This window comes from Sapajus apella, unplaced genomic scaffold (assembly GCF_009761245.1).
Source record: "Sapajus apella isolate SASKATOON/1434 unplaced genomic scaffold, GSC_monkey_1.0 scaffold97, whole genome shotgun sequence".
NCBI lineage: Eukaryota > Metazoa > Chordata > Mammalia > Primates > Cebidae > Sapajus > Sapajus apella.
Genome location: NW_022437037.1, coordinates 6,889,365 through 6,902,754, shown reverse-complemented (window position 1 = coordinate 6,902,754; position 13,390 = coordinate 6,889,365). Strand labels below are relative to the sequence as shown.

The 13,390-nt window shown below is 54.2% G+C and overlaps 1 protein-coding gene across 7 annotated transcripts in view; it reads right to left on the bottom strand.

Moving 5' to 3' along the window:
• NTNG2 (netrin G2) overlaps positions 1–13,390 on the bottom strand; it is an 82,419-nt gene that overhangs the window by 12,563 nt on the left and 56,466 nt on the right. For 5 of the 7 annotated variants that reach the window (XM_032257672.1, XM_032257671.1, XM_032257668.1 and 2 more), the window contains 3 exons: positions 5,201–5,373; positions 1,559–1,582; positions 424–570 (listed from right to left, as the gene is read on the bottom strand). In XM_032257672.1, coding sequence (XP_032113563.1) covers positions 424–570; positions 1,559–1,582; positions 5,201–5,373 — 344 coding nt within the window. The remainder of the gene's footprint in view (positions 1–423; positions 571–1,558; positions 1,583–5,200; positions 5,374–13,390) is intronic. The other 2 variants (XM_032257674.1, XM_032257673.1) reach the window with 1 other exon arrangement.

Below are 13,390 nucleotides of genomic sequence, written 5' to 3'. Positions count from 1 at the left end.
CAGGGTGGGGGCGGGGCTCCAGGACCACAGAGGCAGAAGCCCTGTTGGGAGACAAGGCCGGTCTTTGGCTGCATGTCAGGATGGCCTCGCTGCCCCCAGCACCTTTCTTTCCAGTTTCCCCAGCCGTCTGGCCACACTGGTCTGGGAGACCTTCCAAGCAATGGCTTGGAGGGGCAGGAGGAAGACGATTTCGGAAGCCGAACTGACCCTTGAGTCCCCTGGCTGGGCTCAGGAACGGGTTGACCCAGGCAACCTAGAAGCCCCTTTGGCCTGTGGCCTCCCAGCTCTAGGGCTCTAGTGTCTCTAAGAGCCAAGCCCCTGCTCTCCCCCCAGGGCTGCCGACCCTCCCACCCCGAGAGAGGGTGACTCAGGCTAGAAGCGGGAGAGGTGAGATGGCAGGGGTCATTGGACCCTGGCACCCACCTGTGGGCTGTGGGGTGCTGGGAGCTGTAGGGGCCCAGGCAGTTGACGTAGAGGGGACAGGGGTGGTGGGGGCCCCTGTCACTGCCGTGGTGGCTGCAGTGGCCACAGGGCCTTTGGGGTTGGGGTCTTTCCGGGACCTGCTGATGCCTGGTGAGAGATGGGAAAAGGAGGACAGGCTGGGGGGGTTGCCAGGGTGGGGACACCACAGAGAAGCAACTTACCTCGGCCGTGCAGACCAGCATTCCCGCAGGGTCCAGCATCTTTCTGTCGCCCTCTGGGCACTGGCTTCTCAGCCAGGGGCTCTCTGGGTCCGGGAAGGACAACTTGGATGGGATGTGGGGCCCCACAGAGCCCTGGTGGAGGGTGACGGCGCGCCCCAGAGGCATTGCTGAGATTTGGGATCTGCTACTGGCTGGCTCTTGACATTGACCAGCCCTTTCCTGCTGCCTCTCAGAGCAGATGGCCACCTCCCAGGGGGAGGGGTTTGCAAGGCTGAAATGGGAGGCTGTGCTTGGCACCCTGTGAGCATTTGGGGACAGCCTGTGGGCACCATGTCACCCTTGCCCTCCTGGAGAACTCTCAGGACCCCAATCTCCTGCAGGTGCCCCTCCCTGGACTGACTCTCCTGGGACTTGAGCTGACCTGGACAAGCAGAGACCTGGGCCAAGCTGGCTGGAGAGGCTGCCAGGGGTAGGCTGCCTCCACGGTCAGACTGGAGGGCGGAATCTGCCCCGGTCGGGGAAGTTCACCCAACTCTTGCCTGGCAGGAGAGACTCCTCTCCCAGATCTGGGTGGGAGAAGAGGCCCCGGTGGCAAGAGGAACGGGGAGTCCACCCAGGGGTCAAGGGACCTGCAAAAGGTCCTGTCCTGTTTTCCAAAGCAGCACTGATGGAGCTCCTGAGAGAGCCTGGGATATGGGGCCGCAGGCCACGGCCAAATGACATATGACACATGACATATGATGTGGAGGGGCGAGAGGTGGAGAAGCAGATGGGGCGTAATTAGAGGAGAGAGCGAATAGGTCCAAGTCCCAGAGGGGACACCGAAGCCCCTTTTTTCTCTCCTGCTTTTTCCAAGACATGCAAAGAGGCTGGTGCAGTGGGGCCCCGGCCGCCCTCCGCAGGTGTGTACTTACTGCCAAAGGAACCTGCAGCGGAACCTGCGGGAGAGAGAGAGGTGTGAGCTGACTGCCTGCAGGGGAGAGGCCTGGCTGTGTCCCCCCAGCAGAGGGGCCAGCAGGGCAGGAGAAACACTTGGGGATCTCCCTCTCACAAGAGCACCTGCTCCACTACACAGCTGCTAGCAATGGTGGTGACCTGCAGGGTGTGGGACAGGGGTGGATTATCCCATTTCATCCTCACTGCAGCCCTGGGACAGAGGAACCACTATTGGCCCATTCTGCAGAGGGAGACACTGAGTCTCAAAGCCATGACTTATCCTTGGGGACATGCTGATGGGTGCCAAACCCTCCACAGGGAGCTGCCCACACACTCCTCTTACTTTAGACTTTTGGACCCACTGGGGAGTGCATGCAGGGTTCTGGTCCAGCCAAGGCAACGTGGCTGGAAAAGCGGCCGAGAAACCCTGGGAGCCGCCGCCAGGGTTTGAGTGCGTCCCACGTGCTGGGCACGGCATCAACATCCCCTACATGAACCGCGCCATCCTCACAAAAAACCAATGATGGAGTTTCCTTCCCGATTCCACAGCTGAGGACACACGGCTGGGGAGAAATACAGCTGGGAGTGGGCGAGGCCTGACAACTCTGGCGGGTCTCTGTGTGTCCAGGGGATGCAGGAGGCCGACGATCCTGGTGTGACCAGGGTGAAAGCCCAGGGTGAGATTCGTCACAGTTGCAAAAGGAAGGAGTTGGTGCCACAGCTTTCCCCACGGAGTTCCCGAGAAAGGGATGTGTGGCACCTGGGTTTCTCCTGGGGAAGCCAAGGCCACGGCCAGCAGGACGGCCCGGGAGGCCTGAGAGGAGGAGCCCATCCTCACCCACTCCTTCCTCCACCTCCAGGTCTGCTAGACCCTCAGGACACGTCGGAATGCAGCCACAGTGAGCAAGGGCCCGGACTGGGTGGTGGCCAAGTGAGGCCCCCTGGGGACAGGTGGGACATAGGCAGAGCACAGGGAGATCCTGGGTCCTCTAAGTTGAGCCCTGGAGGCAAGGAGCCGGCCAGGTGAGGGCAGAGGGGAGAGGAGGTGGGAAGACACCAGGAGTGAGGGCTACTGCAGGGCTGAGGGGGGCTTTGGGAGAGACGGCGGGGGGATGGAGGGAAGTTGGAAGAATAGCGGGGAGGAGGGTCACCAGTCAAGGTGACCCCCAGACTTGCAGCTTGGCCCCGTGGGGGTGCGTGCCACTTACTGAGGAGGGGTCATGACGGGGACAGGTGAGAGCAAAATCAGCCTCTGTCTCCTTGGGCTGTTTCCTGCTGGAGCCCCAGGGAAGGCAGGAGGCTCGGGTGCTGAGGACAGCAGCGCCTCCAGCCTCACCACTACCCTTGCAAACGCCAGAAGAAATCCCTCCTTCCTGGGACTTGGGGGACTCCCAGGGAAGCAGGAGGTGGGGCCAAATCTGGGAGTCTCCCCTAAATAAGGAAGCTCCAGCTGCCCAGCCCCTACAGGCCTGTCTGTCCATCGCTGGCTAGACCAGGGGTGGTGACTGGGGGTGAGGGTGGGGACAGTGGGTCCTCCTAGGTGTGACCAGCAGGTAAGAGCCTCAGGCCCATCGATGGGCAGACGGGAGGCCTTGCAGAACCCCCAGGTGCAGGGGGCAGGTAGAAGATAAAAGCCAGACATGGCCAGACGCGGCGGCTCATGCCTGTAATCCCAGCACTTTGGGAGGCCAAGGCAGGAGGGTCACTAGAGCTCAGGAGTTCGAGACCAGCCTGGGCAACATGGCAAAACCCTGTCCCTACAAAACCACATAAATTAGCTGGGCATGGTGGTCCCAGCTAGTTGGGAGGCTGAAGTGGGAGGATCGCTTAAGTCTGGGAGGTTGAGGCTGCGGTGAGCCGTGACTGCGCCACTGACTGCAGCCTGGGCGACAGAGTGAGAGACCTGTCTCTAAAAAAATATAAAAATAAAGAGGGCGTGATGATGGAGAGAATGGAGGCAGGGAGGAGAGAAGGGAGAGAGGCCCTCAGGACAGACAAAGGAGAGGCAGATTTGTGAGTCAGGGAGAGAGTGACAGCCACTAAAGAGAGGCCTCGGGAAAGGCTCTGGACAAATAACTGGGGATAGGAAGCTGGGTAGAGGCAGTGGCTGGAGTGGGCTGCCAGCCCCTGGGGCGCTCTTTGTGCCTTTGAAGACCTGAGAGTGCTGTTTGGTGCCTGCCAAATCACCCCTTCAAAGGCCTGTCTGACCGCCTGCTGCAGCACATGCGTGACAGGCCTGTCATGGCCTCTGTATGTGGCTTTCAGCTTTGATCAGCCTAAAGTCTCGTAAATCTTTCACCCGTCCAGGGAGGATGCCCAGATGGGGTGCAGGAGCCCACTGCCCCGGCCTGGTGTGGGGGACAGATCCAGGAGCTGCTCTGAGCCCTGGTGTTTGCACGGAACTCACTGTGAGACCCGGGAAGGCCCCGGGAGTCACTGGGCCTCGGTCTGCTCATCTGGAGAATGGGCCGTAATAAGGACACCGCCCTGCGGGGCTATGTGAGGGCGAAGCAAGACGAAGCAGAAAGAGCCTGGGAGGGCCTCGGGCACCAACCTCACACTTAAGAACCGCCGACATCCAAAAAGTGGCCATGGTGGGGGTCAGGGAGAGCACACCCCAGGGCATCTGTGCCCTGCTCCACTTGCAGCCCAGGGGCTCCCTGGCATTCTGATTTCATGGGGACAGCGTGGATTACGCTGGGACCCCCTGAGTGGGAGCCCTCAGAGGAGGTCTACGATGCAGACGTGAGTGGGCAGGCCCTGAGGATGGCTCCCCTGGCACGGCTGAGCGAGGACAGGACAGGGGTGGCAGAGAGCGTGTGTGGGGCACTGTGGAGCTGCCCCCACACGCCTCTTATTTTAGGCTTTTGGCCCCACTGGAGAGAGGACAAGAACACTTGTATGCAGGGTTCCTGTCTGACAAAGGCAGCATGGCTGGAAAACCGGCCGAGAAAAGCCCTGGGAGCCATCGCCAGGAGTTGAGCACACAGCTGTAAAACAGGCTAATAGGAGCCCAGCTCCCAGGGCTGCTCTGAGGACGGCGGGGAGTGCTGAACACACGACACTTGGCCTTTGTGGCTCGCTCCAAACACCCCAGAGGTGCTCATGATCAGGGATGCTGCTGCTGATCCCCTCACCTGAAGTGGGGTCCCCACCCCCATCACTTCCTGCCATCCCAAGGGGGTACCCGGCCAGCCTTCAGGGGGTAAGAAGGAGAAGCGTTGCAGAAATGCCGCTGAGCAGCTCATCTGGGGTTTCCCTGTGGATCGGGGCTGGAAGGGCAGCTTAGTGTTCTACAGGATGCAGGTGTTCTAGAGGGACTTGTTAACAAACCTGGCGCGTGGGAGCTGCAGAACAAGGGGTGTGTGTGCGTGTGTGTGTGTGTGTGTGGGCGTGCATGCCTGTGTGTTTCTGTGCATGCACGTGTTTGTACATTTATATGTGTCCATGCCCGTGCATGCAGCTCGTATCTTCCTATGTGCACATTTGCATGCATGTGCCCTCGTATGTGCCTGTGTGCCGGTATGTGTGTGTGTGCGTGTATGATCCACAGCTCCTGGGATGGATGGGCGGGAGAGACTGCAGCCATGCGGGCTCGTGGCCCGGGGCGTGGCACGTACAGGCGTTGGGAGAGCCGTGGGGCAGCGGCAGGTAGGAGCCGGCCCGCCAGGACCGCGTGCGGAAGTTCTTCTTGCACTTGCCGCAGTCAGGGCCGGTGGTGTTGTGCTCGCACTCACATTGCAGGCTGCCCTCCCGGATGGAGCACAGGTTGGCGTGCAGGTTGCACTTGCACCTGGGGAGACACCGAGAGGGCAGACATGTCAGAGAGCTCACGGGCAGCCTGGCCTGGACTTTGGGGAAAGGGTTGCCTCCCAGGAGGTGTTGGGCTGCCCAGGAAGAAACCCTGGAGGCCACCAGCCCAAGCTTCGGGGCAGAAACTCCTTGATTGCCCTCCTGCAGAGAGATCAACGCCGTGTGTTCCAAAGGCTGCCCCTACACTCACTGTGTGGCTCTCCTCTCCACTCTGATGCTGGGTTCAATGATTCCCCACATCTCAGTTGGGGACAGTGATGATACTCCCTTGTCCTAGATGCTAGATTCTTAGTAACGCAGCTTCAGAACACCCTAGGACCGCACCCCTCACCCAACTTTTTTTTTGAGATGCAGTCTTACACTGTCATCTGGGCTGAAGTGCAATGGCCTGACCATGGCTTATTGCAACCTCCACCCCCGCTTCCCCCTTCCCCGTTGAAGTGATTCTCCTGCCTCAGCCTCCTGAGTAGCTGGGATTACAGGCATGGCTAATTCTTTTGTAGTTTTAGTAGAGATGGGGTTTCTCCACCTTGGCCAGGCTGGTCTTGAACTCCTGAACTCGTGATCTGCTGCCTCGGCCTCCCGAGTGCTGGGAGTGCTGGGATTACAGGCGTGAGCCACACTCCTGGCTTGATCACCCTAGCTCTTGACTGAGGTGGGTTGATGGGTGGCAGGGGCTTCTGCCAGCTCCTGGTGTAGATGGGGACCCGGCCATGGGCTGCATCTCATTGTGTAGACAGGCATCTGGCTTTGGGCTGGACCTCTGCTGTCAGCTTGTGGCCCATGGCCATGCCCTTGAGGGTGACAGAACCCCGAACTCCCACGCCCTGTCAGTTCATACACACATGTGTTATTCATCCATTCATTCAAATATTTAGAAGCGACTCATTATTCTGAAAACTGGTAAATAAAGGGAAAGAATCAAGCATTTATCCTGCCTGTCCTATATAAACTGTACCTCGGGGTAACTGACAGTTGATGAGGGGAAGTTTCTTTTTATAGAAGCATTTCAGGAGAGAATTAGCAATCCCTAATGAATGAATGGCTCCAGGCACAGAGCCGCACCAGCCCCAGACTTCCCAAGAGAGGCCAGCAGAGAGTGAGCTTCTCTAGAAGAGAAGCTCCCACGCGGAGCTGTCTCACCAAAGCAATTGAACCTGAATCAGATCAAGTCTCTAGATCCAGCTGTGAGCACCCGGGAAAGACGGAGGACAGAGCATCACACTGGCTGACACCAGGGGGCGACGTCTGCAAGATCCAGACTGGAGGATACTCTGGCAGTAATGACCCAGTTTTTTCAACTGATGAGGAATTGCATGGGAGAAAAAATTGATATGGAAAAAGGATGGACCTAGAGCAAGAGCAACCTCAAAAACATACCAGTTAATGGCAGAAGCGAAGCTCCTCTGGCCCTTGGTTCAAACAACCTGTAAAATCAAACACGCAAACAAATGGAACGTATATTTATGAGATAACTGGAAATTTGGACATTGCCTATATTAGATGATATTAAATTAGTGTTTACTAGGTGTGATGATGATAGTGTGGCTATGTTTTTTAAAGTCCTTATCTTTTAGAGGATCACACAGGCCAGGCATGGTGATGCACACCTGTAATCCCAGCACTTTAGGAGGCTGAGGCAGGAGGACTGAGCCCAGGAATTTGAGGTCAGCCTGGGTAACATAGGGAGATCACATTTCTACAAAAAATTAAAAAAATAGCCAGTGTGGTGGCGCATGCCTGCAGTCCTAGCTTCTCAAGAGGCTAGGGCGGGGGGATCCCTTGAGCCTAGGAGTTTGAGGCTGCAGCGAGCCATGCTTGCACCACTACACTGTAGCCTGGGGAACAGAGCAAGACTGTTTCAAAAAAGAAAAGAAAAAAAAAAAAGGGCCAGGTGTGGTGGCTCAGGGCTGTAATCCCAGCACTTTGGGAGACCAAAGCAGGTGGATCACCTGAGGTCAGGAGTTCGAGACTAGCCTGGCCAACAGGTCAAAACCCCATCTCTACTAAAAATACAAAATTAGCCAGGTGTGGTGATGCATTCGGTAACCCCAGTTACTGAGAGGCCGAGGCAGAAGAATTGCTTGAACCTGGTAGGTGGAGGTTGCAGTGAGCCATTGCACCGCTACACTCCAGCTCGGGAAACAGAGCAAGACTCCATTTCAAAAGAGAGAGAGAGAGACAGAGAGATACACACAGAAATATTTACAGATAAAATTTTCTGATGGGCAGAGGTACAGATGAAACGAGAAGGTCCACTAGTTGATAGCTACAGTCAGGTGGCGGGAACACAGAGGTGCGTCATAGAAGATTCTCTCTTCTTTTGTGTCGGAAATTCTCCATGATAAAAAGTGGAAGAGAGAGAGTGTGTTCTATATCCTGATGTGGGCAGATTTCCAAGCTACATTGTCAATATTTGGAAAAAGCAAATTGCAGAACAATGGGTTTGGCAGAATCCTATTTTTATTATAATATGCAAATAAAAATATTTATCAGGCACCTGTTATGTGGCAGGCTCTGAGCTGGGAACAGTGAGTATAATGTCAACGAAGCAGATGGCTCCCTGCCCCGATGGTGCTTGGGGTCTAGCAGGGAGACAATGAACACAATCAGTGATTGGAGGGGACAGGGAGGGAGGATAAAGAGGTGGCACACAAGGGGTTTTTAGGGCAATGAGACCATTCTTTATGATGCCGCGATGATAGATACTTGGCATTACACATATGGCGAAACCCACTGACGTGTCCGACACAGAGTGAGTCCTAATGTAAACCACAGGCTCTAGTGAATGATACTGCATCAGTGTTGGCTCAAAACTGTAACACATATATCCCATGATAGGGGAAACTGTGTGGAAAGAACTTTCTGTACTATCTGCTCAGTTTTCTGTATACCTGAAACTGCTCTAAAAATAAGGTCTATTAATTATAAAAATAATAATCACACACATCTTCAAGTGTTCACTTTAACTCTTAAAAGAGCCCAGGCATTGTGCAAAGAAGAAGGTATCACGGGAGTCTGGGCTTTCCAGGAAGAACAGTTGGTTTTTTTTTTTTTTTAGACGGAGTCTTGGACTGCAGTGCAGTGGCGCGATCTCAGCTCAGTGCAACTTTTGCCTCCCAGGTTCAAGCGATTCTCCTGCCTCAGCCTCCCGAGTAGCTGGGACTACAGGCACCCATCACCACGCCTGGCTAATTTTTATATTTTTAGTAGAGACAGAGTTTCACCATGTTGGCCAGGCTGGTCTCAAACTCCTGACCTTGTGATCCACCCATCTCAGCCTCCCAACGTGCCGGGATTACAAGTATGAGCCACCACACCAGACTTTTTTTTTTCTTTTTAGACGGAGGCTTGCTCTGTATCCCAGGCTGGAGTGCAATGGTGCAATCTCAGCTCACTGCAACCTCTGCCTCCCAAGTTCAAGCGATTCTCCTGCCTCAGCCTCCCCAGTAGCTGGGATCACAGGTGCCTGCCACCTCGCCCAGCTAATTTTTGTATTTCTTTAGTAGAGATGGGGTTTCACCGTGTTGGCCAGGCTGGTCTCGAACTCCTGACCTCAGGTGATCCACTCGCCTCAGCCTCCCAAAGTGCCGGGATTACAGGTGTGAGCCACCACACCCGTCAGAAGAAGAGTTTTAAACTAAGACCTGAAGGAGGATCAAGAATTGACAGCCCAGCAGGGGAGAACCTTCTAGAAAGAGGCAAAAGCATAAGAAAAGCCCTGGGGCTGAGAGGTCAACCGGTGAAGTCTGTAATGAAGCTGGGGATGGAGAAGGCCAGGCCAGGAGACAGAGATGGGATCTGACTGCGAGTCTTTGGCGGGTTGGACGAGTCCTGCTCTGGTCCTTTTTTTTTTTTTTTTTTTTACAGAGTTTCACTCTTATTGCCCAGGCTGGAGTGCAATGGGGTGATCTCAGCTCACCGCAATCTCTGCCTCCCAGGTTCAAATGATTCTTCTGCCCCAGTCTTCCGAAGAGCTGGGACGACAGGCGCCAGCCACCACGCCCGGCTGATTTTTATATTTTTAGTAGGGATGGGGTTTCACTATGTTGGCCGGGCTGGTCTCCAACTCCTGACCTCCTGATCCTCCTGCCTCGGCCTCCCACAATGGTGAGATTACAGGCGTGAGCCACTGCACCGGCCTGGTCCATATTTTATATCACTGTAACTGCTTCGTGGAGAATGGCTTGTCTGGGAAACAAAAGCCTGGGCGGGGAGAGCAGTGAGACCCCACGGACCGAGCCTGGACCAGGGCAGGGCACCGGGGCCCACCCGTCTGGCCCGGGGTGTGCGGGATTGCCTCCTTTGTGGCTCCCGTCCTTTCAGAGATGGTTTCCAGGAGGTGTAACTGACATCTCTTCTCTCTTCATGCTTCCCTTCCGCTGGGCTGGGTGAGACTTCTTTTTTTCTTATATCACGCTCCCCAAATCCTCCCGGATGCCACAGGCTGCAGAGCTCCCTCCTCTTGTTCAGCCTCCCTCAGTCCTGCCAGGAGCTTCCTCTGAGCCCTCCTGCCTGGGCTCTGTCCCGCCTCTGTCCCCATCTGACTGGAAATGAAGGTTCCCGTGGGGCTGCCTTCCTGAGCAAGGATCTGGGTGGGGAAATGGTGACCCTGGTATCTACCATCCCGGGGCTCCCAGCTGACCCCCATCTGCCAGCTTTGGTCACCAGGGCTGCCTTCTTTCTTGGGGTCTTCTCTCTGTCCTTGAATTATCCTGCAGAATGGTTAGGGAAATTATGGCACATCCAGGCGATGGAATCTTTGTGTTTTTTGAGACAGAGTCTCACTCTGTCACCCAGGCTGGAGTACTGTGGCATAATCTTGGCTCACTGCAACTTCGGCCCCTTGGGCTCAAGCAATTCTCCCTCTTCAGCCTCCCGAGTAGCTGGGACCACAGTTGCATGCCACCATGCCTGGCTAATTTGATTTTTATTTTTTGTGGAGATGGGGTCTCCCTGTGTTGCCCAGGCTGGTCTAAAACTCCTGGGCTCAAGTAATCTGCCCACCTCAGCCTCCCAAAGTGCTGGGATTACAGGTGTGAGCCCCCGTCCCTGGCCTAAAGTCCCTGTTTTAGAAATGTCATTTAGAAGGCCTGGGTGGAGAAGGCAGCTGGTCCTGCGTGCATGCCTTTCCTCCCAGGAGAAGGGGAGAATCCTGCAGGCCCTGGGCTGGGGGCAGGAGAGGGGATGCTCAGGAACCCACCACTTTAGGTTACATGCTGTCCACTGTGCCGTGACGCTCAGTTCCCAGGACAAAGGACATCTTTGGAATTCTCTGGAATGGAATTCCAGGGCAGAGCAAGGGCCCTGGCCAGCAGCACCAGACACCGCTGAAGTCTGTGTTATTTTAACTCCATCTTCCCCTGAGAGTCTGGACACTAACCCTGTTGAATTTTTCCTACAACACCAACCTGAAATAAATAGAGCATTAAAAAGCCTGTTCACCCTTTCCCTGGTGTTCCTGTCCCTCCATTGCCACACCCATGCTGCAGGACTGCTATGTGCTTAGCTCTGGGAAAGGCGCAGAGGGACATGGCAGGCAGCTATCGGTACAGGTGACCCTTCTTTCTGGAGACACCAGATCCCGGAGATGGTCCTTGGCAAGGAAAATCCCCGTGCTTAAACCTTTTTGGCCAAGCAAATGATGCTCTCCAAATCCCCTGACATCTGCTCCTTGATCCTACCTCACTCCACTGAGGTGTCATAGTACATCTCAGCAGATTAAAGGCTCTGACAAGGCCTGCAGGGAGGAAACCTCTCTGACTGTATCTAACAAGAGTTTGTCTGCAAAATCTGACCTGGGGAGGTTTTAACTTCCTTCTTCTGAATTCCTATTTAACACCCCCGCTGAGCTGGCTAGAGAGGAACATCTCAGCTGTATGAAACTGGGGATGTGCTCTGTACCACTGGGCTGGGATATTTTTAGATATCAGCTACATAAAGAAAAGATTGCCATCAACTTTGGGTGATCACATTGACCTTGGCTTAGTAAACATGCATGGAAGACCAGCTGAATCCAAGAAGCAATCATGACTGTGAGAACAGGTAGCCATCAGATGTCAGAGCTGGACAGGCCAGGTAGTGCAGGTGGGGAGGTCACCCAAGGTCATGCAGCTGGTTTCTCCTGCCCCAAATCCAGACATCCCTCCCCAGCTGGCTCTGCCCAGGCCCCGTCCTGGCCAGCCCCTCCTATCAGTCTTGTCTTGCTTGGGAACAGGAGAAGATGTTCCAGCCTCTTCAACTCCCTGGCTGAACCCCAGAACGAGCACAGTGCCTCCTCTTCCAAAGGAGAGAAGAACTTCCCTGCCTGGCGGGGCTGCAGGGAGGAGCTGGCACAGAGTCGGGCAAAGCGGGCAAGACTGGCACAGACATGGCGCCTGGTCAATGCGGGGGCTTCCTGGTCCCCCTGCCTTTTGCGGGTCACTGTGGTGGTACCGGCTCTGTGTCTGTGTGTGTGGACGTGGTGTTTTGTGTGTGACCTCTTGACCTCTCTGGCTCTCTCAGTGCCCCTCTCTCGATGTCTCTGTCCAGCAGATGTTCTGATCTTGCTTTCCTCTGGGCCTTTGCAGACGCTGTTCCCTCTGCCTGGAATGTACTACAGGTTCCTCCCCTTCTCCTAGAGCTGACACTTAGAGGTGGTTTCAGATTCTAGGCCAAATGCCATTTCTTTGGGGAGGCCTTTCACAAACCCTACCTCCAATCAGCCCCTGTTACACTCTCCCTCCCCATAAAACTCATCATGATCAGTGTTGGCTCCCAAAGTGGGGTATACCAGATGATCGGGGAAGCATAGACTGTAAAATGGCTGTGTAGGTTAGTCTTTATTTTTGAATACATAGCATGTTTTTTAAAATGTCAAACTCACGAGACCTGGGATCTCAAAAATATTATTGCCTAAGGTCAAATTTTTAAAAGTATATTAATTTAAAAAAATTATTAGGTAAACAAATAAATAAATAATATGGGACACCCACATTAAAAGAATGAAGTTAAGCCCTTACTTTGTACCACATTACAAAAATTAACTCAAAATGGATCAAAGACCTGCAAACTAGAAAACTCTCAGATGGAAACGCAGGGAGCTGGGCACGATGGCTCACACCTGTAATCTCAGCACTTTGGGAGGCTGAGGCGGGCAGATCACCCGAGGTCAGGAGGTGGAGTTGGCCAACATAGTGAAACCTGGTCTCTACTAAAAATAGACAAATTAGGGAGATGTGGTGGTGGGCACGTGTAATCCTAGCTATTTGGGAAGTCTTGAGGCAGGAGAATCACCTGAACCCAGGAGGCAGAGGTTGCAGTGAACTTAGTTTGCACTGCGGCCTGAGCACAGAGCGAGGCTCTGTCTCAAAAAAACAAAAAAAGAAGGAAACACAGGGGCAAATCTTCATGCCCTTGAATTAAGCAATGGTTTCTTAGGATGCCAAAAGCAAAAGCAACAGAAAAAAAAATAGGTAAATTAGACTTCATCAAAACTGAATGTTTTTGTACTTCAGAGGACACTGTCAGGAAAGTGAAAATTGGAGAAAGATTTGCAAGTCATGACACAGCTGAAAAGGAACTTATCTCTAGAATACCTAATGAACGCTTAAAACTCCATAATAAAACGACAAATAATCCAGTTTTTAAAATGAGGAAAGGATCGGCACAGACATTTATCCAAAGACGACGCACAAATGACCAACAAGCACATGAAAAAATGCTCAACATCATAGCCCGAGCCTACAGCCGTCAGGGCAATGCAAACCAGAGCATAATGAGATGCCGCTTCACACTCACCAGGATGGGGAGAGTCAAAAAGACAGGTCATCATGTGCTAGTGAGGATGCAGGGAAATTAGAACTCTCAGATGCTGCTAATGGGAATGTGAAATTGCATAGCTGCTGGCCGGGCGTGGTGGCTCACACCCGTAATCCCAGCACTTTGGGAGGCCAAGGCAGGTAGATCACAAGGTCAGGAGTTCAAGAGCAGCCTGACCGACATGGTGAACCCCGTCT